At 44.9% G+C, this 27,170-nt stretch overlaps 2 protein-coding genes across 8 annotated transcripts in view; both read left to right on the top strand.

Moving 5' to 3' along the window:
* Positions 1-2,968: 2,968 nt before the first annotated feature.
* On the top strand, positions 2,969-7,186 carry A4GNT (alpha-1,4-N-acetylglucosaminyltransferase). The gene is made up of 2 exons (XM_024750725.1): positions 2,969-3,379; positions 6,572-7,186. The coding sequence occupies exons 1-2, from the start codon at positions 2,969-2,971 to the stop codon at positions 7,184-7,186; spliced, it is 1,026 nt and encodes a 341-aa protein (XP_024606493.1).
* Positions 7,187-15,654: 8,468 nt separating this feature from the next.
* DZIP1L (DAZ interacting zinc finger protein 1 like) overlaps positions 15,655-27,170 on the top strand; it is a 46,449-nt gene continuing 34,933 nt past the window's right edge. For 6 of the 7 annotated variants that reach the window (XM_024750723.1, XM_024750719.1, XM_024750720.1 and 3 more), the window contains exon 1: positions 15,711-15,773. In XM_024750723.1, coding sequence (XP_024606491.1) covers positions 15,711-15,773 — 63 coding nt within the window. Of the gene's footprint in view, positions 15,691-15,710; positions 15,774-18,042; positions 18,122-27,170 lie in introns of those variants that run through there. The other variant, XM_024750724.1, reaches the window with a different exon arrangement.

Below are 27,170 nucleotides of genomic sequence, written 5' to 3'. Positions count from 1 at the left end.
GCTAGAAGGCACCAGGATCTGTGACCCACCTGAAATGTGGGCACTAGGAACGTATCACTCCCACAAATGGAGTCCTCTGGTTACCCCAGAGTGCGGCCCAGGAGCTCTGCTTCCCCCGCCCCTCCATAAGGAAAGAACGACCAATCTTGGCAAAGATGCCAAGGTACCCTGACCCTAGAAATGACAAGGTCCAGAGAAGAAATTCAGCTCCAAAAGGAATAGGAGTGTGTGGAGACCCAAAGAGCTGTTCCTGGAGAACCTCAGGCACATAGAAAATGAGAAGCCACTGACAAGCGGGACAGCTTTACTTCCCTTGATGTAGGAGCTGCTATATCAGGATCCAAAGTCTGCTTTGAAGGGAACCTCCCTGTTCACACCAGAGCATTCTGTGGATACCTGTTCATGGCTGAGAGAAGGCTCTGGATGAAGACAGAGCAGAGGGTGGCTCGCAAGAGGATTACTAAGCGTGCTTGTCAGGGGTGATAGGGACCAGACCACAGGAGAGTCACACTATCTTGGGAAATGTGGGGATTACCCCATCAGTGGAGTGTGGTGACGCCGACCTCATGAGACGGGGAGGAAGCTCACATCCCACAGGGGGGACTTCTCGGCAAAGGGAAGCCACCGTAACTGAAATCGGGGAATCAATTCTCGTTCCAGATCACCAGGCCCTTGGACTGCTGGGGTTTCTACATTACCTACTTATTTGTGGAGATGGATTTTCTTTTCGTTCAACAAAATCTTTTGTTTGCAAAGCTTGGACCAAGTTATAGGGTTGTCTGGTGAAGGAACTTCCCCAAGTCTCTGCCCATGATTTTGACTGCTTAGGTGCACACTTTGTGCACACTTTGTTGGCGCCAGGATTGTGCTACTATACAGTTTTCTTCAGGTGAAATTGTTGCCTTGTAACCCTCCTGATAGGCCCACAAACCAGCAGGATTAGTGTGTAGGTCACCTGAAAAATCATGTGAACCCCTTACAATATGCAAGTCTCTGTGTTTAGGGCAACTTAGCAAAGGGAGGAGCTTCCTGGGAACTTCCTGTGTTTGGCATAATCTTCTGCCAATCATTTACTTCCTTCAGCACTGTTGAATTGAAGGTTAGGTGGTGATTAATCAGAAAGTGTAGCAGGAAAAATCTTGTCATCATTGCTAAGACAGCAGCTATTGGCTAACTACATGTTTCTGGCTAGAAGGTAAGCTCTGTTTACTGGATTTGTATTTTCTGAAAGAGTTACATGTCAAGCAAAAAATAGACTACTGATGAATGGAGATCTCTGCTGTTCTGGAGTTGGCTGGAGTTAGAGCTTATGTTGAAGGAGAGGGTGGTACTGCAGGTAACTGCTCAGAGCCTGAGCTTTGGGGACAGGCAGACCCTAGTTAAAGTCATGGCTCCGCTAACTGTGTGATCTTGGCAAGTTATTTAACCTTCAGTTTGCTTCTTCTTAGTTCTATTAGTTTTTTGGTAAGTTATCTTGGATTTTCTAGGTAGGCAATCCTATTTTCTACAACTGGTGATATTTTTGTCTCTTCCTAATATTCATAGTAGAAACTCTTTTCTCTTGTTTCACTGCATCGGTTAGACTTAGCAGAATGACGGTGAAAGTAACAGTGATAATGGACATCCATGTCATATTCCTGGTCTTAATGGGGATATTTCAAATGCTTCACATTAAGGATGATCATTGCTATATGTTCTGGTAGACATTGTCAGCTTAAGAAAGTTTCCTTGTGCTTTTTAAAAAGCATGAATGGATGTCAAATTTTAGCATGCTGTTGTTAGCATCTACTGAGCCAAAATGATCATACAGCTTTTCTTCTTTAATCTGTGGAAATAATGCATTTCATTAATAGTTTTCCTATTAATTCATTATTTTCCTATTACAAATCATCCTTACATTCCTCAAATAAAACCTAATCAATGCACCTTTCTTTTTAACATTGCTGGATTTGATTTGATCATATTTTATTTAGAATTTAAAAAATCAAAACTTATAATTATTAGAGAAATGCAAATCAAAACCACAATGACATATCACCTTTCATCTGTCAGATTGGCTAGCATCAAAAAGTCTACAAATAACAAATGTTGGCGAGGAGGTAGAGAATAGGGAACCCTCATACACTGTTGGTGGGAATGTAAATTGGTGCAGCCACTATGGAAAACAGTATGGAGGTTCCTGAAAAAACTAAAAATATAACAGAAGTACCATATGATCCAGCAACTCCACTCCTTGGTATATAACCAAAGAAAACAAAAACACTAATTTGAAAAGATACATGCACCCCAATGTACATAGCAGCACTATTTACAACAGGCATGATACGGAAGCAAGCCAAGTGTCCATCAAAAGATGAATGGATAAAGAAGATGCGGTATATACATATGTATATACAATGGAATTATTACTCAGCCATAAAAATAATGAAATTCTGCCATTTGCAGTAACGTGGATGGACCTAGAGGATATTATACTTACTAAAATAAGTCAGACAGAGAAAGATAAATACTGTATGATATCACTTACATGCGGAATGTAAAAAATAATACAAATGAACACACATGCAACACCAAAACAGACTCAAAGGTAGAGAAAACAAACTAGTGGTGACCAAAGGGGAGAGGGAAGGGGCCAGGGGGCAAACAGGGGTAGGGGATTAAGAAATATGAACTATACTAGGTATAAAATTGACAAGCAACAAGGATATACTGTTTAGCCAGGGAATTACAGCCATTATTTTGTAAGAATTTTTAATGAAATATAATCTGTAAAAATACTGAATCACTATGCTATACACCTGAAAGAAATCTCATACTATAAATCAACTATATTTCAATTAAAAAATCTAAGCTTGAAAGTGATATTCAGGTGTCATCTTCTTGTGTGTTATCTTTATCAGGCTTCGTGACTATAATTTTTAATTAATAGTGTTGATTTTAGGGAGCAGGACAGGAGAGAGGGGTGGACATGCTTATGAAGCTTCAGCTCTCCCTGTCGGTCATCCTGCTGCTTGCCTGTGGCTTCCTCTACAAGTTCACCCTGAAGTCCAGCTGCCTCTTCCCCCACCTGCCTCCCTACAAGTCCCAGCAGGGGCTGGAAGCCCTCCTGGGCCATGGGCGCAGCATCGTGTTCCTAGAGACCTCAGAGAGAACGGAGCTATCCCCGCTGGTCTCCTGTGCTGTGGAGTCTGCGGCCAAGGTCTACGCTGAGCAGCCTGTGCTGTTACTTATGAAAGGGCTCAACAATTCCATGCAGCTGCCCCCAAACTCCACTTCCCCAGCCCTTTCCCTCCTCTCGGCAATAGACAATGTTTTCCTCTTCCCTTTGGATATGAAAAGCCTCTTTGGAGACACACCGTTGTTTTCGTGGTACACTCAAGTAAGTGTTCAGAGAATCTCAGAATGTCGGTGTTGGGAAGGACCATAGAAAAATGGGTCCAATCTAGCCATTTTATAGATGGGTAGACTGAGGGTAAGGCTAGATTGTCAGAGATAGGCTAGAACCCAGATCTTTTGACTCTTGCCTGGTCTTCATTCTACGGTGTTGAGTCCTGATTCAAGGAAACAGGAGAGACTTGATTTAGGCTTATCTTTACCCTGCTGCCTTTTGCTTTCACCTTATTTCTTAGGATTTCTTGAGACTATTCTTAACTGAATGAGTTTCTACATCTTTTCTAGGTGTATAGACCATTCATTTTTCACTGACAGTTTTAAACCCATCTATGTTAAACTTTTTTGCACATAAGGGGGGAAATAAGGCAATATTTAACTGGAAAATGATGTAAATAGAAAATTCATGAAAGATCAGATGGGTGCTGCTGTATGAGATTGGGTTACATTGAGATACGATCAAGAAACTCCTGGAGCTCTTAGGAATTTTGTATGAAACTCCCTCTACCTTTCCCTTTAAAGGACACTTGTGGTGGCATTTAGGGCCCATGATAATCCAGGATAATCTCAGCTCAAGATCCTTAATTTTTTTTTTTTTTTTTTTTGGCCACACCGTGTGGCATGTGGGATCTTACTTACCCGACCAGGGATCGAACCCACGCCCCCTGTGGTGGAAGCACGGGCCTCCAGGGAAGTCCCAAGATCCTTAATTTAATCACATTGGCAAAGATCCTTTTCCTATAGGAGGTAATATTTACAGGTTTCAGGAATTAGGACCACTGAGTGGCTGTTATTCAGCCTACTACAGTATTTGTGTAAAAAAAGAGAAAACTCCTGTCCCACCCTCTCTCATTCACCTGGGGACTGGGTGGGTTGTCCTGGGTGGGGGACACACTTGCACCTTGGGGGAGTCGGGCTGTGGTATCTTCTGCTCCAGTTAGGCTACAATAGGATAGCTGGCGGCCAGCTGTTAGGATGGCCTAGCATGCCATCACTTGCTGGTGACCACTGGATTTGCTGCACTGATTTGGGCAACTGTAGTAGCCCTTGAAGATGCCCAGGAATGAGTACTGAGGGGGTGGGGAGGGAATGAGCAAACAGAATCCTAATCCCCTTTCTGGTGCTCACCTCTGGGGGAGCCTTGTGTTTTACATTGATGTTAGTCCAATGCCCACATCAAGGTAGGCTTCCTTCCTTCTGTGCGGCTTTTGATATCTGGGTCTATTCACTAATAATCGCCAATTTACCAAAGAATCAACTTTACTTATTTTTACTGAAAGTAAGTGGGTCTCTCTGGAGTCAGACTGCCTGGGTTAAAATCTAACCTCTGCCTCTCTTACCTTGCACAAATGACTGAACTTCTTGGTCTTTCCTTTTAATTTTTCACTTGAAAAATAGGACTAATAATAGTACCTATTTCTGAGGATTTGTGTAGATTATAAGAGATCAGAACAGTTATTGATAAATTTTTTTTGAATTTTTGAATTATATTTATTTTTTTATACAGCAGGTTCTTATTAGTTATCCATTTTATACATATTAGTGTATACATGTCAATCCCAATCTCCCAATTCATCCCACCACCACAGTTATTGATAAATTATAGCTATTATTATTCATGAGGTTTTCAGCAATTGTATACAATATAACGACGTTAATAGCTCAGGTGAAGATTTCTGCAAAGTCTTAGCGGACTTGCTTTCGTTTGGCTTTATAGTAGAATTTAAAAAAATGTTTCTTTTGTCAAAAGCCAAGGGTCATTGTTTAATCTTTTAATCAACATATTTAAATTCAGAAAAATCTACTGAGTTTTCTGTATTCAAAATTTTAGCATTCCATTTGGGGACACTGGCATTTATAATGGTTTATTTTTATTCGTTTCAAAGTCAATTTCTGTTTTGTTCACATTTCAGCGTTTTCAGTTATCCTTGACTCCTCTGTCTCCGGCTCCATATCCAATCCAGCAGCACATCCTGACCGGCTTTATCATTACCGTGTGCCCAGAATGTGACCACTTCTCTCATCTCCTTTATCGTCACCCTGGTCTAAACCACCATCATCTCCTGCCTGGATTATTTCAACAGCTTCCTAACTTGCCTCTTTGCTTCTGCCCTTGCCCCCTGCCCCCTGCCCATCTATTTTCCACACTGCACCCAGTGTGACCCCTTTTAGACTAATTCAGATCACACCACTCCTTTCTTTCAAACCGTCCAAATCATTTCAGTCTTTATCCCAGCCTACGGGATCCTCCCTCACTTCCGCCCCTGGCCCCGCTCTGATCTGGTTTCCTACCCTTCTCCCTTCACTACTCTGCACTGCTGTTTTCCAGTTCCTGTACATAGTGAGCGTGCTCCTGCCCCAGGGCCCTTGCACTTGCTGTTTCCTCTACCTAGAGCCCTCTTCTCGGAGATAGCAGCATGGTTCATCCACCCACTTCATCCAATGTTCTGCTCGAACACAAGATAAGATAGTGCTGTATCCTGCCCCCTTCATAGCCCCCTCGCCTGACTTTTTTTCCTTCATATTCCTTATGAACACCCAACATATGATATATTTATTTGTTTGTTGTCTATCTCCTGCCAGTAAAGATTTTTATCTGTTTGTTCACTGCTGTATCCTTAGCAGCTTAGAGCTTGGCGAATAGCAAGTAGGCCTTCAATGAATATTATTAAAGGAATTAATTAGTGGATGAAGGCATGGATGCATTTTAAGATTCTTTTATCAATTTCTCAAAGAGCATAGCTATTAATCTATCTTATATTTTCATATTTATTTTTTTTTCTTTATCAGTTCTCAGCACTTTTAGGACTTACCAAAAAATTCTTCCTTCACAGTTTCATATTTGTGGTTAATTTCTATCCTGCTGAAAGTGACTCATAGGGTTCATTGTGAAATCCCTTCTGGGTTTCATCTTTCTACTGCTTTTTTCAAAAAACAATTTCATGAAATCTTTAAAAGCTGCTAAAACCTTCCCATGGATACTGATTGCTGTACACTTTTCACTTAAAGGCAACTTTTTTGGGTGGAGGTAATTTTGGTACATTTGTAATATTGGGCTTTTGGCAAATAGAGTTTTGGGAAGTTGGCTTGCTTCCTGCTCAGCTACCCTGTGCCTGGCCTCCTGCTGTGACACTCCTCCCTCTTCCCCTGCCTGGGGGCTGATTTGCACCTGTTCCTGCAGATCAACAGCAGCGCAGAGAGATACTGGCTCCACGTCAGTTCAGATGCATCCCGCCTGGCCTTCATCTGGAAGTACGGCGGTGTCTACATGGATACTGATGTCATCTCCATCAGACCCATCCCCGAGGACAACTTTCTGGCTGCGCAGACATCTCAGTTCTCCAGTAATGGGGTGTTTGGATTCCTCCCCCACCACCCTTTCCTGTGGCAGTGCATGGAAAGCTTTGTGGAAAATTACAATTCAGATATTTGGGGCCACCAGGGTCCTGAATTGATGACAAGGATTTTGAGAGTATGGTGCAAACTCAGAGACTTCCAGGAGGTGAGCGACCTCAAGTGTTTAAATTTCTCCTTCTTACACCCCCAAAGATTTTATCCCATCCCCTATGAAGCGTGGAGGCGCTACTATGAAGCCTGGGACACAGAGCCGAGCTTCAACGACTCCTACGCACTGCATCTGTGGAACTACATGAACCAGGAAGGGAGGGCTGTGGTCAGAGGAAGCAACACACTGGTGGAAAATCTCTACCGTAAGCACTGTCCCAAGTCTTATAGGGACCTGCTTCAAGGTCCAGAGAGCTCGGTGACTGGGGAGCGGGGCCCAGGTAACAAATAGAGCCAATGTTGGGCCGTTGGTGCTACATCGTGGAACTGGCCACTTCCTGGAGTGCCAGGCTTTCACCTGATCTCCACTTCCCCTAGGTGTGCGGACACTCACCCACATATCAGTTACAGTTACAATTTTCCACATCATTCCACCAAAAAACTATTAGAACTAGTAAAGGAATTCAGTAAAGTGACAGTCGATACGCAAAAAACAGCTGCATTTCTAACCACTAATAATGCACTATCAAAAAGAAAAAGAAAACAATCCGAATGACATCTGCACCAAAAAGAACAAAACACCTAGGAATAAGTTTAACCAAGGATGTGAAAGGCCTGCACATTGAAAACTTTAGGACATTGATGAAGAAATTGAAGAAGATACAAGGAAGCAGAAAGATATCACATGCTCATGGGTTGGCAGGATGAATATTGTTAAAATGTCCATTCTACCCAGAGCCATGTACACACTGAAAGCAATCCCTACCAAAATTCCAATGGCATATTTCTCAGAAATAGAGCAAAGGATCCTAATATTTGTGTGGAACAACAAAGGACCAGGAATAGACAAAGCGATTCTCAGAAAGGAGAACAGGCTGGTGGCATCTCGCTCCCTGACCTCAAACAATATTACAAAGCTACAGTAACCAAAACAGTTGTGTGGTCCTGGCACAAAAACAGACACACGGACCAGATGAACAGAACAGAGAGCCCAGAAATAAATCTACATGGGTGTGATCAGTTTATTTACGACAAAAGGACCAAGAACATACAACAGGGAAAGGGCAGTCCCCTCAATAAACAGCACCAGGAAAGCTGGACACCACACACCAAAGAACCACACTGGACACAGTCTACACTGCACACAACAGGGACTAAAACCCCACATTTTCTACATCAAGACCTTTCTCTCCTGGGTCCTCTGAAGAGGGATTCCCCCAGCCCCCAGCAGTCAGTCGCACACAGGAAGTTTCTCCCCACTTTTCCTCACTTCTCTTCACTTTTTTCCTCACCGTTCTCTCCCAGTGGGACCTCCCTGGGACGGTCCTGAGAAAACTGTGCTCCTGTCCGCATGGATGCAGCCCAGTGTTGTCCTCAAGCTGAAACCCCAGCGGGTTCTAAGGAGACTGAGCACTGACAGCTACGTTGCCGTCCCTGTCCGGAAGCCAAAGTCCTACAGGTGCCGGAGGAGGTGGAGCTCCTGGTAGCCGAGCGAGGATGAAACTCTCACGTGCTCCGTGTCATAGAGGCGGGATCAGCGCCTCCTGCTGGCAGGGGTGGGGACGTGCAGGTAGCGCATGTCAGTAAGAGTGGGCTTTCTGTGAGTATAATAGAACACTCCCAAAGAAGACCGTTGACGTAGAAGTATAGAAGTTCATTTCTCTGTCACGTAAAAGTAGTCTGAAGGCAGGCAGATCAGGGCGGGTATGGTCACTGCAGTCATCAGGGACCTAGGCTTCTTCCATCTTTCTGTTTGCCATCCTGCCCATGGTCCATATGGCAGCTTGATCTCCAGCCCATCATTTCTGCATTTCAGGCAGCAGGACGAAGGAAAGAGGAAAGGTGCACTTCCCTTATTTTATGAAGACTTCCTGCGAGTACCATATAACACTTCCTCTTACATCTCATTGACCAGAATGTAGCTGCAGGAGAGGCTGGGACATTCAAGAAGGAAGAGAAAATGGGTGTTAGGATAGGCAGCTAATGGTTTTGCTACGTGTTATATTTACTTTTGTAAGGTTAATTACAGGATCTGTTAGAGAACTGGCTGGGGAAAAAAGAGACTTGATTTCTAGTCCTGAATTTGATACTCATTAAAATATTCAGTCAGTAATATTAAATTGAGTCCCTTCCGTGTGCCAAGCACTGATTTAGATGCTGCTGGATCAAGCAGACAAGGTCCTGTCTAAAACAGCTTGGGCTGCAATAACAAAGTGCTATTCACCAGGTGGTTTATAAACAACAACAATTTATTTGTCACAGTTCTGGAGGCTGGAAGTCCAAGATCAGGTTGGCAGCATGGTTGGGTTCTAGTGAGGATCCACTTCTGAGTGGCAGATGGCACACTTCTTGTTGAATCCTCATATGGTGGAAAGCGGCAAGAAAGCTCTCTGGGGTCGCTTTTATAGGGGAACTAATCCCACTCATGAGGGTTCCACCCTCCCGTCCTAAACCTCCCAAAGGTCCCACTTCCTAATATCATCACTTTGGGGGTAGGACTTCAACATCTGAATTTGGGGGGGGACACAAACATTCAGTCCATTGCAGGTCCCTAGTACTTACATCGTAATAACTGGCCACATCCCCCCTGGGATAGTGTCCTCTGCTCCCCAGGGTGTCTGCTGTTCCCTACTCTACCCCAGTTGGCTTATAAAAGCAAATTACAAATTCAAATTTTAAAAACGGCTGGCCCTTCTACAGTCACATAAAAGTTTACCTCCTCTTTCTAGGAGGTATGAGAATTAATATTTCTTCTACAAATACTCATCAACCAAGATTTTCTAGAACTTTCTTTTTGGTAGCTGCTTTAACGGAAACATATGTTTATATTTTTCTCCATATATAAAATTATGATGCTTTTTCAAATGACATCCACCCATCCCCTTTCATTCTGATATTTCCCCCTTTGAGAATCACTGTTCTGACTGTCTTATTAAAAACTACCTGCAAGTCATGCCTCCTGCCCCAGCTTTATTTATTCCCAGCTACTTGCTCTGGATTCTTAGGTCCAGCCTGACCCCAGAGTGAGACTCTGAGGCCTGCTGCTACTCCCCATGGCTGCCCTCTGACCTGTGTCCCCAGAACCCCTGCTGGGTTTCAGCTCACCTGAGTCTCTCCACAGGTGAGGCTTCCTAGGGCTAGCCCTCTGAGGGAGGAGCAGGGTCACACACGCTGGATCTAATTTCCACATCTGGGGAATGCATGACAAATGGTCCTCCAACTAACATTCCCAGTCCCTAGGGTTTGGAAGGGTTTAATTAGAAACATTTTCAATATTTCAAAAACATATGAACTGTTTTATGATGAGACCAAATAAGTCAACCTGAATGTCACATTTCTTTATGCTGGGGTGTGATTATATGAATTCACTGTGGCAATATTGATAATTTGACATTTGTAGGGAGTTTTACATGGCAGCAAAATGTTTTTGATTAATAAAATGTGGGGAATAAGTTAATAATGTATTACTTAATAAATGCAGTTTGTTAAGTAGAAAAGAATATTTCAAAACTTGGTGGTGCTGGGAAAAAATGCATAGACTAAAACGTATATGATTAAAAAAAATAAGCATTAGAGATGTAATGTACAACATGATGACTATAGCTAACACTGCTGTGTGATATATAGGACAGTTGTTAAGAGAATAAATCCTAGGGCTTCCCTGGTGGTGCAGTGGTTGAGAGTCTGCCTGCCGATGCAGGGGACACGGATTCGTGTCCCGGTCCGGGAAGATCCCACATTCTGCGGAGCGGCTGGGCCCGTGAGCCATGGCCGCTGAGACTGCGCATCCGGAGCCTGTGCTCCACAACAGGAGAGGCCACGACAGTGAGAGGCCTGCGTACCGCAAGAAAAAAACCAACCAAACAAACAAAAAAAACAGAGAATAAATCCTAGGATTTCTCATCACAAGGAGAAATATTTTTTCCTCTTTCTCTTTCTTTTTACTGTATCTATATGAGAATATGGATGCTAGCTGAATCTACTGTGGCTGTCATTTCACAATATATGTAAATCATGCTGTATACCTTAAACTTACACAGTGATGTATGACAATCATTTCTCAATAAAGCTGGAAAGAAAACATGGTGGTGAGGGGGGTATTGGGCAAAGTAAAAAGAGTAGTGAGTGGTAAGAAGCGTGGGATTCCAGATGATCCTGGATTCCTTCTGGCCTTCGGTGAGTCTAAGCCACACGTTTACATCATGATACATTTTGAATATAGGCCATTCTGGTGTTCTCCCCTGTGTTAATTTTTTTCCAAATCCGACACTCATTCTTAGAATTTCAAACAGTAAGATTGTACAGAGGAAAAGGTGAAAATCTCTCTTGTACCACTGTCAAGTTTGGTATGTCTCTCACTTTTCTCTGCATATATATCCACGCTATTTGTAAAAAGTCTTGGCCACAGGCTTCCAAGTATCCACCACTATCGCCTCATCTGCCCTAGCTCTGTCCCACCAGGACCCCCATAATGCAGCAACTAAAGGGTGAAGATGGTGACTTCCCTGGCAGTCCAGTGGTTACAACTCCACACTCCCAATGCAGGGGGCATGAGTTCAGTCCCTGGCTGGGGAAGATCCTGCATGCTGCACAACCAAAAAAAAAAGAATATGTTAAAGCGTGAAGACCAGCCCCGGCATGCCAGTCCCTGTGTCAGCCAGTGGTTAAATATTTTGAATATCACCCCTGAATTTCTCATATGTATAGTTTAAAAAAACATAAATGGATTCATATAATACATATTATTATGTCAGTTGTTTTTAATTTAACAATACATTTGTCTTGGACACCTTTTTTTCATTAACATACCAAGATATATTCTTTGTAAGGGCTGCAGAGTGTTTCATTGTAGGATATATCATAATCTATTTACTTAAACCCCAACTGGTGAACATTTAAATTGATTCTAATTTTAATCGTACAAGAAATACTGTAGTCCTGATTACCACATTTTGGGGACTTTAAATTGTGATATGTGCTGCAAAATTGTTTTCGAAGTGCCTGTTTGAAATTGCTCATTTTCCCATCCTTCACCAGTGCCAAAACGCTACTTAATTTTAGCCAATATTATTGTTTAAAAATGTCTCTAATTGTTATGTTACTTTTGGTGAGGTTGAGTGTTTCACATGTTCAATTGATATATTTTTTTATTCTGTGTCTTGCCTAATCTTTTGTTCACTTTTCTATGGGATTGTTTTTCTATTTCTTAGTGACTTAACTAGTCTTTGTACATCAAGGACACAAACAGTTTACTATTTTGTCGCAATTTGTGCAGTCTGTCTCAGCCCTCCCCACCTAGTGTTTGTTTCAAGACTCAGAGAGTGGGTCCTGGTTAAAATGACCCTGCATTCTCATTTTGCAAAAGAGGAGGAAAGAGGTCTTTTTATAAGTGCAGAGACATCCTCCAAAGTGATCTTTTTCAGAGAATGGGTTAGAGTGTAAGCTCTGCCTAGGGAAGAGGTTCCCCCTCAGTTCCAGCTGATTCTTGACATGTGAGAGTGCGGGCCTTTTGTTGCTAGATTCTCAGATTTTTCAAGAAGAAACCAGCAAACCAGGTTTTTACGTAAAATGCCCTTCGAACTATACGCCTGTCTGTCTATCTATACATCAATACCGTGAAAACTCAACAATACACCTTTGACCTAAAATCACCTCCAGGACCATTAGTGGCCAGCATCCCAGCACTGAGAGGCCTGTCCTCTATACCTCATATGCCCTTTAGGAAAGTGGGATCTGGAACGGGAGCTGACTTCCAAGGTGTGCTGACTTCCAAGGTGTGATGCCAGCAGTTGACAGCAGAGGGCACTACTACTATGTGCTCCCTAGAGTGTAAAGTAGACCCTCATTTAGCAGACATGTCCCACAGTTTCCTGACACATCCCTAAGTGTAAGAAGGAGACCAGTTGTGATGGTGTCTATGCTGGTCAGAGAGCTGGTATCTGGCACTGGCCTGAGGAAGAGGTGAGAGGCTACATGGCAAAATGGAAACCACAGGTATCGAGAACCCACTCTTCTGTCCATCCAATAGTTACAGCTCAGCTGCTCAGGGTGAAAGGAATGTCCCCGGGAGTGGCCCACTAGGGCCAGTCTCCTTTGGCTTGTTCCTGTGTCTTGGATGATACACCTGTTCCCACTTGTGCCACCAAATCTTGTGTGTTGTAGCACAGGTGGCACAGCAGAAGGTGACAGTTTCCTAGTGCTAAGTGATCTAGTGCTCTATAAACTCTCGGTTTCCTCGGGTCTTAGAACAGAACCCGGCATGTAGTAGGCACTCAGTAACTCTTGGCTGTACTGAATGTCAAACTGTGGCCCAGTAAAGGGAGAGTGTGCGGGTTCCACGCACGCGAGGTCTTGGTCAGCTGAAGAAGGAATCTAAATACTTTTGCTTTTGGCGTTACCGAAAAGGTGGTTCTGGGTGCATGTCAAGTTCACTTGCTCACAACAGCCCTGCAAAAGATGGCACCCATTTCCACATGGGGAAATTGAAGCTGGTGGGAATGACACATGTGTGCATGCGTGCGCGTGCGCTCGCGCGCGCACACACACACACACACACGCACAGAGCTACTTTTTGTATACTTCAGGGAAGCGAGTTGAGAAGCAAAAGCTATCAACCCTGACACTTGACTGAACTTGGGAGGACACACCCGTGACTGCCAGGCCCTGGGCTGAGATGTTTTAACTAAGTTGGTTCTCATAATTACCTGCTAGGTAGAGTTTATTTTCCCAATTTTACAGAGAGGGTAAGCGACTTCCCAGGATTACACCGCCTGGGAAGGTGGAATTTAAATGCGTCTTTGACTCCACAGCCTGGATTCTTCTCTGCCCTCCTGCAGGAAGTCCTGGAGGGAAAGGGGTGCCCCAACCAGAAGAGCAGAGGATGAACAAGACTCCCCATCAAGAACTGGTGGCTGACAGTCATCCCTACTTGGGCCTGGCCCCTGTCCACCCTTTTTGGTTTTTTTTACATTTAAAAAATTGTGGTAAAATATACATTCCGTAAACTTTACAATTTTAACCATTTTCAAGTGTACCATTCAATGGCATTGACTGCATTCACATTACTGTGCAACCAGCACCACCATCTGCCTCTAGAAGTTTCCATTATCCCTGACTGAAAATCTGTACCCATTAGGCAATAATTTCCATTCCCTCCTCCCCCCAGCCCTGTCAACCACCATTCTACTTTCTGTCTCTATGAACCTGACTATACTAGGTACGTTGTGTAAGTGGAATCATATAATATATGTCCTTTTGTGTCTGGCTTATTTCATTTAGCATAACATTTTCAAGGTTGATTCATATTGTAGCATGTGTCAGAATTTCATTCCCTTTTAAGGGCTGAAATATATACGTATGTATATAATATATGCATAACATTTTGTTGATCCAGTCATCTGTCAATGGACACTTGGGTTGTTTCCAACTTTTGGCTGTCGTGAATAATGCTGTTATGAACGTGGGTGTACAGATACCTGTTCGAGCCTCTGCTTTTAATTCTTTTGTGTACATACCCAGAAGTGGAATTGCTGGATCATGTGGTAATTCCATGTTTAATCCTTTGAGGAGCCACTATTCTCCTTTCCACAGTGGCTGTACCGTTTTACATTCTCACAGCAGTGCGTAAGGGTTCCAATTTCTTCACATTCTTGCCAACACTTGTTCCCATGAAATTGTGTTTTGAATACCCCGTGACACAGCTTGGCAGACTGAGGCTGGGGTGGGAGGAAGGCTTAAGGAAAAAAAGAATTCCCAGAAATCTGAGTCTCAGTAAAGCAACAGATGGCTATAGGAAGGGGTCAGAGACTGTTATCCAGAAAGAGAGTTCTTTGGTTCTGGGTTTCCCAGCTGGATCCACAAGGCTGGCCAGAAGGTTGGGAGTTGGGGGGGGAAATGGTTGCCGTCTGAACAGACCTGGGATTTACTCAAAGGACCAATTCGGATCAGAAACCAAGACGGTCCCTTTAGTTGAGGACGGATGGGGCAGGGCTGTCTGCCCAGGAGGCTACAGCTGCCCCCAGCTTTCAGCAGGCCGGCAGCTGTACTGGGTGGGGGGCGGTGAGTGTGTGTGTGTGTGTGTGTGTGTGTGTGTGTGTCTATGTGTCTGTGTGTGTCTGTGTAGACGGGAGGACGTCCCCGCCTCTCAGCAAGGCCTGGGAGCCACTCACTAGGATGCCGGATTTTCCTGACGGATTAAACGTGGCATTCCCTCCTTCCCGCTTCCGTAACAGGCCTAAAAATAGCTCGTCCCAGAGGGGCTAGGGAGAGGCTCCGCCCCTCTTTGGGCTGGGGTGGGGCGGCTGTCGCGGGAGCGGGAGGCATCAGAGACCCGGGCCTCCGGCTGCTGGCGCCAAAAGTTCTGTGTGTCCCCGGTCCCGCAGGTTGGCAGCACTGGGTGGCCGGGAGGCTCTGTCACGCGCCCTCGAGAGCCCGCGCTACTCGGGGCCGAGGAAGCAGCCCAGGCCGGCGCGGCGGCGAGGATTCCGGGAACGGCCTCTGTCTGGGGCGGTGGAACGAGTCGGGAGGCTGGGCCGGGGCGGAGGAGCTGAGCCGCCGGCTCGCGACCTCTGCCCGCTCCCCAGGCTCCGGGGACCTCCAGGTGAGCCGCGCCGCGTGGGAGAGCTATGCCAGGAATGCAGCCCGGGAGGGGCGCGGGTGGGGAGCGTCGTGCAGTCCGAGACCGGAGCCACGGGCCGCAGGGGGTTCAACAGCAGCGGCTCGGGCGCCCTGCGGGGTCCAGGCGGGGAGCTGCGCCTCGGGACCCGCGGCCTCCAGCCTGGCCGGCTCCGGACCGAGGTACCCGGAGGGGAGCAAGAATGACTGAACCCGCCGGACTGGCCTCTGGGAGGATGGCCTCGGATTTTCAGTTTTTCAAAAAAGTAAAATGATTGGGGGCGGGGGTGGGGTTGCTGCTTTGCGTTCTGTAGGAAAAGGGGGATCTTTTAGCGATGAGATGAGTTATTGATAAAAACAAACAGATTAGCATCTCTGGTTCCTCCGCCTTGCGCTCCGAGGCAGGAGTGTAGCAGGAGGCAGCCACCGTATTTTCCTTTTGAGGTGGCTGCAGATAAAAGGCCAGGGGAACTTGCTGGGTACGGGACAAGGGCCCGGAACGCGGGTCAGAGGAGGGGTCTGCGGGGCCTGGGCAGGGGTTACCCAGGCCTGTACCTTAAGGCGCAGGGCCTGCCTGCCCCTGCACGGTCTCTTGAAATGTGGTATCTAACAGGACTTTGAAGAGAGGCCTGATGAGTGTCAGGTGCTCCGACTGTGGCCTCCTACACTTCCGTCCACAGACGGGGTGGGTGGTTTCTCTCCTTTGTCACAGCCCCTCACACCTGCCCCTAGAGCTGGGGACTGGCCAGTGAGAACAGCCCCACCTAGAGAAGGCCGGTTCTCCAATCAAGCAGCTGATAAGCGGTCTTCTGTCTGTCTCTGTCAGCACCAACGCTCTGGAGACCTCTCCCTCACATGGGAATCTTTTTGGATACCATCCAACTTGATAAAATGGTCGCATGAAGTTACGTGCTTCAGGTTGGGAACAGAAACCTGAACTCACTTGTGCAGAATACCTGGGTTCTGCCAGGGAGCTGGAATTTGGTCCAAAGGCTTGTTGCTCAACTGACACAGGAGGAGGGAAGGGGACAACTTGGTGGGCTGTTCTGAACCTCCCTGTGGGCCCCTTGCAGGGAGGGCCAGTCCTGGTCAACAGGGTTTACCGCTTGCAGTGCCATCTGTCACTAGGCCTCCTACCTCTAGAGAGGATTTTGTGGGGTCTGATGTCCCAGGCTCTGAAGCTGGAGAAACACTACCAAGAAGCAATGACTTCTCCATGGGAAAGAAAACACCAGTATGTTCTAAACTGCTATTCTTTTAGATGTGAAAACTAGTGTTGGTTTTTCACAGTTTTGCACCTGGGAAGATAGGTCTTGTCAGTATGTAGTCGTCTCTAAAATACTTTGAAGAGACGTCAGTCAAATCCCTACCTCCCATTTTTATTTTAAAGAAAATCCTTTTGTGGCAAAAACTTAAAATGGGCTTTTGACCAAACCAAGGACGTCATCTCTTAAAAGTATCTCCAAAGTTTCTAGGGAGGAAATGGGAGACCTGGTGTAAGGGACAGCTGTGAGCCTGGTGGAGTGGATCTCTCTCTTGCTACTTTATGGGTAAGAAAGAGTGGAAAGGGGGACTCCTTTCTTTAGAAAACAGCAGAAACAGAGAGCAAAGCAGAACAAGGTCTGTAACGGTAGTGCCTTCAGGAGAGCTCCTGGGTCACTCTTGTCTCCGTTGGGGTCTCTAAGCGCTCCCTTGCCTACGGTGTGTGCACGGCCTGTTTGCAAACTGTGCGAGGGTTTCCTTGGCAGCCAGAACAGTTAGCACTAATGACATGCCTGAGCTCCTGGGACGGCACCGCTGAAGTTAGCTGGGAGTCAGGGCAGGCTTGTAAATGATCGCCTGGCAGCTACCTTGGGAGCTTGGCTCCTCCAAGTGCTCCTTGTAGCTTGGCAGCATTCTTGAGGAAGCAGAACAGACAGCAAGGTGGCAGCGGTGGTGGTGTAGTCTATCTGTTAATTTATGTTAAAAAAATCAGCCAGAATTTTGTTTAAAAAAATCGGCTCTTTGGTCATTTTTGTCATTTTTCTGGATGTTCTCTTTGACAGATTATAGGTGAGCAGGTTTCAGAAGAATTGTAAAGTTTCCAGGAGTTGTTTCACTGTGGAATGGCTGCCTTGTGAGGTAGTGAGCATCCCGTCACTGGGAGTGTGCAAAGCTAGGTGGTAGACAGGCTTGTTTTCTTGGCCGTGGGATTGCCCCAGGTAGAAACTGTCTCTTCAATAATGAAGTGAGTTTGGAATGCTAGCGTAAATATTCTTTTGGGTCCCACTAATTCATGACAATGGTCTAGGATTGGGAAGTTCCTGGGACCCATCAAAACATCTAGAGATGGTTAATAGTTCTAGATTTCCTCATGACGGTGAGTCATTTTATTTATTTATTTATTTATTTATTTATTTAACTGCTTGTGGGATCTTAGTTCCCCAATCAGGGATTGAACCCGCGCCCCCTGCAGTGGAAGCACAGGGTCTTAACCACTGGTCTGCCAGGGAAGTCCCACAGTGAGTCATTTTTGCCTTGTGTTTCTATTCCCAGATGTGGGAAAAGAAGTCTGCTGATAATTCAGTCTGCAGAAAGTACGGCGTGCCTGCCCTCTGGGATGTGTAGTTTCCAGGTAACCAGCAGCATTCTCGTTTGGCTTTGTCTTCTGCCCATCCCAACCAGGACCCAACCTGTGGAGCTGAGTTGTATTTGGCTAAGTTCTGCCAGGATACAGGGAGGCTTTAGGGTCTCCAGCATAGACCCTGTTGTGATTTGCTGTAAACTCCTTCAGTCCTTACAGTTTGGTCAAGAAATCTCAGGTATTGTAATTTACAAAATGGGAAGGGATTTATGTATTATCATTATCATCATTGGGAGGTAGTTTGGCATAATTAGAAGTTTTGGAGTCAGAACTAGATTTGGATCTTGGCTTCCTTACTTAGTAACTGAAGGACTTGGGTCAGGGCCCTTAGCTTCTCTGAGCCTCAGTTTCTACATCTATCAGATGAGGCAAATCATAGCTACATACAAGGTTGTATGATGGCTAGAAATAGAAATATTAAAGGCTGGCACAGTGCCTGGTGCATGGATACTTAATAAATTATAGCTGCTATCATCCTCATCAACTTCAATTCCCACAGTTCAGGGTGTATGCCCAGTAGTGGGACTGCTGGGTCATATGGTAGCTCTATTTTTAGTTTTTTAAGGAACCTCATACTGTTCTCCATAGTGGCTGTACCAGTTTACATTCCCACGAAAAGTGCAAAAGGGCTCCAAAAGGGAACCCTCCACACCCTCTCCAGCAGTTGTTTTTTGTAGATTTTTTGATGATGGCCATTCTGACCGGTGTGAGGTGATACCTCATTGTAGTTTTGATTTGCATTTCTCTAATAATTAGTGATGTTGAGCATCTTTTCATGTGCCTCTTGGCCATCTGTATGTCTTCTTTGGTGAAATGCCTGTTTGGGTCTTACACTTATTTTTTAATTGGGTTGTTTGTTTTTTTGATATTGAGCCCCATGAGCTGTGTTTGTATGTTTTGGAGATTAATCCTTTGTCCGTTGCTTCATTTGCAAATATTTTCTACTATTCTGAGGGTTGTCTTTTCATCTTGTTTATGAGTTCCTTTGCTATTTTAAGTTTGAAGTTTAATTAGGTCCCATTATTTTCATTACTCTAGGAGATGGGTCAAAAAAGATCTTACTGTGGTTTTCGTCAGAGAGTGTATCCCATTGTTCATTGCAGCACTATTGACAATAGCCAGGACATAGAAACAACCTAAATGTCCAACGATAGATGAATGTATAAAGAAGATGTGGTACATATGTACGATTACAATGGAATATTACTCAGCCATAAAAAGGAATGAAATTGGGTCATTTGTAGAGATGTGGATGGACCTAGAGTCTGTCATACAGAGTGAAGTGAGCCAGAAAGAGAAAAACAAATATCATATATTAACGCATATATATGGAATCTAGAAAGATGGTACAGATGAACCTATTTGTAGGGCAGGAATAGAGATGTAGATGTAGAGAATGGACACGTGGACACGGTGGGGAAAGGGGAGGGTGAGACGAATTGGGAGATTAGGTTTGAGATAAATGTAAGAGGGAGGGGATATAGGTGTACATATAGCGGATTCACTTTATTGTACAGCAGAAACTAACACAACATTGTAAAGCAATTTTACTCCAATTAAAAAAAAATTCCCACAGTTCTGCTCACCATTTGATGTCAGAACCCTAGGACTTCTGAGAATTGGACTCTTGGGGTTCTAGTGACAAAAATGGGTGGTACTTTTGGGATTTAGTAAAAACTCAGGAACTCAGATCCCTGATTCAGAATTCTGTATAACTGGGAGTGGGGCTGCCACCTTGGGTATTTACAGACTATGCTCAGAGTGTAAACATGAGGGTTTATGGACTGCTCAGGAAGCCAGCTAGAGCACTGCTGCCACCTCTTGACAGTCAGTGTGGGACACTTACTCACTGACGAGCCTGTGCCCACCCACGAGGGCTCCTGCCCTCTAAGCTTTCATTAGCGGCCTGGAGGATTAGGCTATGGACACAGATGGTCAACACATCAAGCATTTTACTAAGCCTGAATGGCGTTTCTCTCCAAGGAGTACAACTTAAGTGCCCCTAAGTCCATTCTTACTCTTTATCCTAATTCTTGTTGGTCCATAGCCTCAGTTCCCCAAGACCCCGAGAATATAGAATCTTGAAGCAGATAGCTAAGATTTTGACAGTTCCATTCAGGTCAATAGCAATCTGGGCTGCGGGTAATATGCTAAGGGCTGGAATCCAACAGATGTGAATAAGCCATGGTCTCAGCCCCTGTGGAGCTCATAGCTGGGGATGTGGTGGGACAGGGGTGGGGGCAGAAAGGACATAGAAATGTCCTGTATGGCCCCTCCTTGGGGCTCCCTGTCCTAGCTCCTTCCCTGGCACTTAATGCTCTGGGGGGTAATTCGGTGTATTTTTCTGACTTTCTGGAGAACAAAATCTGGAGCCAGACCCCAACACTTAACTAGTCGTGTGATTGTGGGAAAGTCATCTGCCCTCTTTGTTCACCTTGAAATTTCTTCATCTGTCCACTGGGTTGTTGTGGGAATCAAATGGGATAATTCATGCAAAGTCTTATAACTGTGTGTGAAGCACACAGTTCCAGAAGTGTTCACGATTTTTATTAACAATGGCAGGGGGGACGTCCCTGGTGGCGCAGTGCATAAGCATCCGCCTGCCGATGCAGGGGACACGGGTTCGAGCCCTGGTCGGGGAAGATCCCCCATGCCACAGAGCAGCTAAGCCCGTGCGCCACAGCTACTGAGCCTGCGCTCTAGAGCCCGCAAGCCACAACTACTGAGCCCGTGCACCACAACTAATGAAGCCCATGCACCTAGAGCCTGTGCCCCGCAACGAAGAGTAGACCCCGCTTGCCGCAGCTAGAGAAAGCCTGCATGCAGCAACGAAGACCCAACGCAGCCAAAAACAAACAAACAAACAAACAAAAACAATGGCAGGGACCGTTGCCTGGGTCACCATCCGTCCCAAGGGCCAGTCACGGTGCCTGGCACTTAGTAGGGGCTCAGGAGCCATTTGCTGGTGGGATGGGTGAATGAATGTTGCACAGCCACCCAGCACAGACCAGAGTGTGGTGAGGGCGACCAAAGGAGTGTACGCTCTGTGCTCTGGGAGCCCAGGGGAGAGGCCAGGGATTCTGCCTATGGGCCTGGGAGGTATTTATGGTGGCATTCATGTCTGAGCAAGGCCTTGAGCATGAGTTCACCTGCACGAGAAGCAGAAGGAAGTGGCGGAGGGCCGTCTATCCCAAGAGGCAGCATGGCATAGTGGCTCAGAGCGCAACTCTGTAACCAGGCTGCGTGGGATGGATCCTGCTTCCTGCACCTGGGGCAAGCTTCTTCACTTCTTTGTGGCTTAGATAATAATAGTACCTCCTTGAAGGGTTGTTGTGAGGATTACATGAGTTATTCTTTATAAAGCATTTAAAAATAGTGCCTATGAATAAATTGCCCATAGATATGAAAGTATGGACAGCAAGTAAATGGTAGGTGGGAGATGCAGCTAGAAAGGTAGTTTGGAAACAGTTCATAGAGGTCTTTGACTATCTTATTTTTTATTGAATTATATTTGACTTACAATATTATATTAGTTTCAGGTATATAACATAGTGATTCAATATTTTTATACATTACAGAATGATCTCCACAATAAGTCTAGTTACCGTCTGTCACCATACAAAGTTATTACAATATTATTGACTACATTCCTTATGCTGTACATGACATCCCGGTGACTTATTTGATAACTAAAAGTTTGTACCTCTTAATCTCCCTCACCTATTGCACTCATCCCTCTGCCCCGTCCCCTTTGGCACTCACCAGTTTGTTCTCTGTATCTATGAGTCTGTTTCTGTTTTGTTATGTTTGTTCATTTGTTTTGTCTCTTAGATTCCACATGTAAGTGAAATCATACAGTATTTGTCTTTCTCTGATTTATTTCACCTAGCATAATACCCTCCATGTCCATCGATGTTGTCACAGATGGCAAGATTTCATTCTTTTTTATGGCTGAGTAATTATCTATCTATATCTTCTTTATCCATTCATCTGTTGATGGACACTTAGGTTGCTTCCATATGTTGGCTATTGTAAGTAATGCTGCAATGAACATAGGGCTGCATTTATGTTTTTGAATTAGTGCTTTTGTTTTCTTCAGAAAAATACCCAGAAGTAGAATTTCTGGATTGTATGGTAGTTCTATGTTTAATTTTTTGAGGACCCTCCATACTGTTTTCCATAAAGCTGTACTAATTTACAATCCCACCAGCAGTGCATGAGGGCTCACTTTTCTCCACATCCTCCAACACTTGTTATTTCTTGTCTTTTTGATAATAGCCATTCTGACAGGTGTGAGGTGATATCTCCCTGTGGTTTTGATTTGCATTTCCCTGATGATGAGTGATGTTGAGCATCTTTTCTTGTTGTGCCACTCCCTTCTGGCCTGCAAAGTTCTGCTGAAAAGTCAGGTCATAGTTTTAGGGGAGTTCCCTGTACACAACTAGTTGCTTTTCTCTTGCTGCATTTAAGATTCTCTCGTTATCTTGAGTTTTTACCATTTTTAATTATAATGTGTCTTGGTATGGAACTCTTTGGGTTCATCTTGCTTGGGACTCTCTGTGCCTCCTGGACCTGGATGTCTGTTTTCTTTTCCACATTAGGGAACTTTTCAGGTATTATTTCTCCAGTTAAGTTCTCTTCCCCTGTGTCTCTCTTCTCCTTCTGGGACTCCTATATTGTGAATGTCAGTATGCTTGATCTTGTCCAAGAGGTCTCTTAAACGGTCCTCATTTTTTAAAATTATTTTTTAGTTTTCACCTTCGGTGATTTCCACTCCTCTGTCTTCCAGTTCATTGATCCATTCCTCTGTATTATCTAATCTACTGTTGATTCCCTTCTAGTGTGTTTTTATTTCAGTTATTGTCTTCTTCAGATCTGTTTGGTTCTTCTTTATATTTTCTAACTCTCGTTAAACTTCTCGCTGTGTTCATCCATTCTTCTCCTGAGTTTGTGGAGCATCTTTATGATCATGACCTTGAACTCTCTATTGGGTAGATTGCTTATCTCCACTCATTCCTTTTGGAGTTTTGTCTTGTTCCTTCGTTTGAAACATATTTCTCTGTCTCCTCATTTTGTCTAATTCTCTGTGTTTATTTCTATGTATTAGGTAGGTCAGTTTTGTTTCTAGATCTTGGAGAAGTGGCCTCATGTAGGAAACGTCCTATGGAGCCTAGTACCACACTCCCTTCTGGTCCCCAGAGCTATATGCTCCATGGGTGCCAGCCATGTGGGCTGAGTGGGCCCTTCTGTGTGGCTGGGCTGGCTGCTGTGAGTGTGCTGGTAGGCGTGGCTGGCCCTGCCTCATGTGGTGGCTGCCAGCCCCCTGGTGATCGGGGTTGAGTCCTGGGACAGCTGGCTGTGGGGGCCAGAGGGGCCCAGGGCTGGTGCCAGCTCTCCCATATGCAAGCCTTGCTGGCCTTCAAAGCCAGGTGTTCTGGGAACTCATCTTCACAGTGCAGGACCTCTGGGCTGGGGAGCCCTGAGGTGGGGCTCAGACCCCTCCCTCCTTGGGGAGAACCTCTGCAGTTGTAATTATCCTCTTGTTTGTGGGTTGCTCACCGAGGGGTGTGGGTCTTGACTAATTTGCGTCCCCACTCCTTTTACCCATCTTGTGGTTCCTTCTTTATATCTTTAGTTGGGGAAAACCATTTTTGCTAGTCTCCAGGTCATTCTTATAGATAGCCGGTGTGTAAATAGTTGTAATTTTAGTGTGTCTGTGGGAGGAGGTGAGCTAGGGTCTTCCTACTTCACCATGTTGGCCATACTTGCTTGAATATCTACTTAGTGAATTTGGAATTAGCCCATGAGGAGCACAGAACATCACTTCCCATATGGCTGAAGCTCAGTGGTGGCTGCCCCTTGTAAACAGGGCACGCACTTCCCATTTTGCCACAGTCCTTAATGCTCCCTATGCCAACACTCCCTACTGCAATGGTTCTGAAGCAGTTAGTCTGGAGATCTGCATTTCTAACGAGTGTCCAGTTGATGCTGATGCTGCTGGTCAGTGACTACACTTTGGGAACCACTGCCCACGTGTATCTCGGACACTAAGATAGGGAATCAGTTGCCACTTATCATCAAGCTTGTATTTGGTTTCTCTTACACCTGGCATGTTTCCTACCTTTAATAGTACCTTCCTGGTCCTGGTGGAATTTAGATTTGCAATTTCTGGTATAATCAGTATTGGAAGGCTAAGTCTAAAGGTCCCAAGAGACAGGCCTGTGAGAAGGAGATTTGGGAGTGGCTGAGGCTCAGCCTATAGCAGGCCTATGGTAGCTGAAGCTATGGTTACGTGTGAGCTCATCCCCAGGGAGAGTGTGCAGGGAGAGATGGGTGATGGGTGAACAGCAGACTGTCACAGGGGCACTGGCACACCCTGCCTTAAAGGAAGGGTGCAAGGATAGTAGGCTCTTCCTTGTTCAAGGAAGAGGCTGGAAGGGGCATTCGAAGAGGTGGGAGGAGAGCTGAGAGAGTGGCTGGTGGAACATTCTTGGCCTTATTATGAGAGAGGGGACTGTGAGAGATGGCAGACATCTGAGGCCAAAGCTTAAATATTAAATAGTTCAACAGCGAGTTCTCAGGCGAGCTCCTGGTCTGTGGGAGGACAGGAAGCAGGTGTCCTGTTACCCTGGCCCACAGCACACCTGGTAACGTGCTGTTGCTCCAAAGCACAGCTTGTTGTGGCAATTGTCTCTGAGGCTCTGGTGACACAGAGCCTGCATCTGAGCATGGTGAGTGTCTTGTCACCTGCCTCCTTTTTAAAAAATAACGTGACATATTAAGAGGAATGTGCTGGTCTTCTCCTCATGGCCGTGATGGGGATGCTCGTGGCTGCATGGTTTTGTTTCTGGAGTATGTGTTGGGGAGGAGTATCTGAGAAAGGGAAACATTGGAGCTGAAATGCAAAAGGTGGGTCCGTGGCATCCTGTGGCAGCTTCAAGACCAGGCTAAGGGGTTTGTTTGCACTTGGTACTGGGGCAGCAAGGAGCCATGCTAAGCTGCCGAGGAGGGGGCTGGGGGGCAGGTGTGTGATTAATGCATCTCGGTGGCCCCAGTGCCTGGCACCGGGCCTGGCCAAGCTAGGCATGTTCTAAAGGAGCAGGGGAGGGGGTGAGTGAATGAATGAATGAGTTCGATGGGTAAGGTTTGATGATCTGATCCAAGCAAAGTTTTAGGACGAATAGCCTCAAGAATCGATGTTGGATGGTTCAAAGTCCACAAGCTTTGGAGCCAGATACACCTCCAGCTGTACTTCAACTCTGACCTCCCTACCTGGGGAAGACACTTAACCTTTCCAGACATCAGCTTCCTTGTTTGTAAAGTGAGGATAGTTCTACCTGTTGGTAGGTTTGCCTTTAGAGTGTGTGTCTGGCTTGGAGGCTGGCACTCCCTGCACTGCGGCCGGTTTTCTTACCGAGCACCCTCCCCTTGCCTCTCCTCCAGTCCCCTGATTACCCCAGGGCAGGTGGGGGCAGGCTTGTCACCTCCCACTGCCACCTTTCCCAGATGAAGACAGGCTCAGGGCGCTCAGGGGCCTTTCCTGGAGGCCTTCCCCTCTTTGCAAACCGAGCCTGACTGTTTCTTCAAGGCCTTTCAGCTTCCTGAGCTCAATGACCTTTTTCTTCTCTGACTTTCTGCTGTACTTGAAAGTGTAAATCACATGATCTAAAAAGAACTTGATTGAATAGGGTCACATGTATTTCCTGTTCAGTCAGATTCTAAGTTCTTTAAGGGCAGAAATTGTATATTTTTCTTTAAGAAATTATAAAAGTAATAGATGATGACACAAAGAACTGAATAGTATAGAGAGGTGGTGAGTGGAAAATAAAAGTCCTCTAACCTCCGTTCCCACTTCCCAGGTATAACCATTGCTAACAGCTTATTTTTCTAGAAATAGTCTATGCTTATTAAAAAATATAGATAATGAACCATATTTAGGAATAATAAATCAGTATACTTAATTATGATTATATATGAATAACTAATATGAATCATTCATATATGTGTATGTGTTATATATATATATCATTATCATCATTGGTCTATGTAAGACCTATCTGTCTATCTATCCATCTCCTACCCATGCACCATCTGTCTATTTTATTTATTTATTTTATTCATTTATTTATCCTCATTTCACATTCCCATTTCCCTCCTGCCTCATAGGCAACATTCTAATGTGAGAGATATATATTTATGCATATGTGTATATATAATACATATACACATACATATGTGAGATATACATATCTCCTTTATTTTTGCTAATTATTATTAAATGTCATATTAATATATTATTTAAACAGAAATGGATATATATGTATATATATAGTCATTATTCCATATCAATCAGTACATAAAAAACTGCCTTATTCTTCTTATCAATAGCTGCATAGTATTTCATCGTATAGAGATACCATTCATATCCCCACTGTACTTTGTACTTTGCTTTCTTGTAATTTTCTTGTAATTTGCTATTACAAATAATACTACAAAGACAATTTTTGTACAAGCACCTTTGCACACTTGTATGAGTTTATCTGTAGAGCAGATTGTAATTCTTAGTACTGGAATGTTCATTTTAAATTCCGGTTGCTATTGTCAAGTTCCTCCCCAAAGAGAGCAATTTCTTTGTCTAACGAGAGAGTGGTGAGTAGAATCTGAGTCATTTAACAACAAACTGGAGCTGTTTTCTAAACCATGAGGTTTGAAACAGACCGTCGTGGACTGAGCACAATCTCTGTGCAGACACGGCTGCTCTCTTGAGCGCCACCCCGTGGCAGGGGCGGACATCATTTCGCTCACATCCCACTAGAGAGAACATAGTCATACCGATCACACCTGACAGCTGGGGAAACTGGGAACTGTAGCGCACCCCTCCATTAAATGTTGCAATTACAGAAGGAGAGCCACTGAATGTCCACCATTAAGTGACTGCCTCCCGTGGCAAGTTATTTGACTTCATCCTGAGGTCAATGTAGGGTTGCAGAAAGACCTGCTTATACATTGGACAGCTCCCTCCTGACCAAGCTCTCTGGCA

Source organism: Neophocaena asiaeorientalis, unplaced genomic scaffold (genome assembly GCF_003031525.2).
Source record: "Neophocaena asiaeorientalis asiaeorientalis breed wild unplaced genomic scaffold, Neophocaena_asiaeorientalis_V1.1 scaffold276, whole genome shotgun sequence".
In the NCBI taxonomy this organism is placed as follows: domain Eukaryota; kingdom Metazoa; phylum Chordata; class Mammalia; order Artiodactyla; family Phocoenidae; genus Neophocaena; species Neophocaena asiaeorientalis.
The sequence above is the reverse complement of the archived record's forward strand: the minus strand, read 5'-3'. Positions and strand labels throughout refer to the sequence as shown.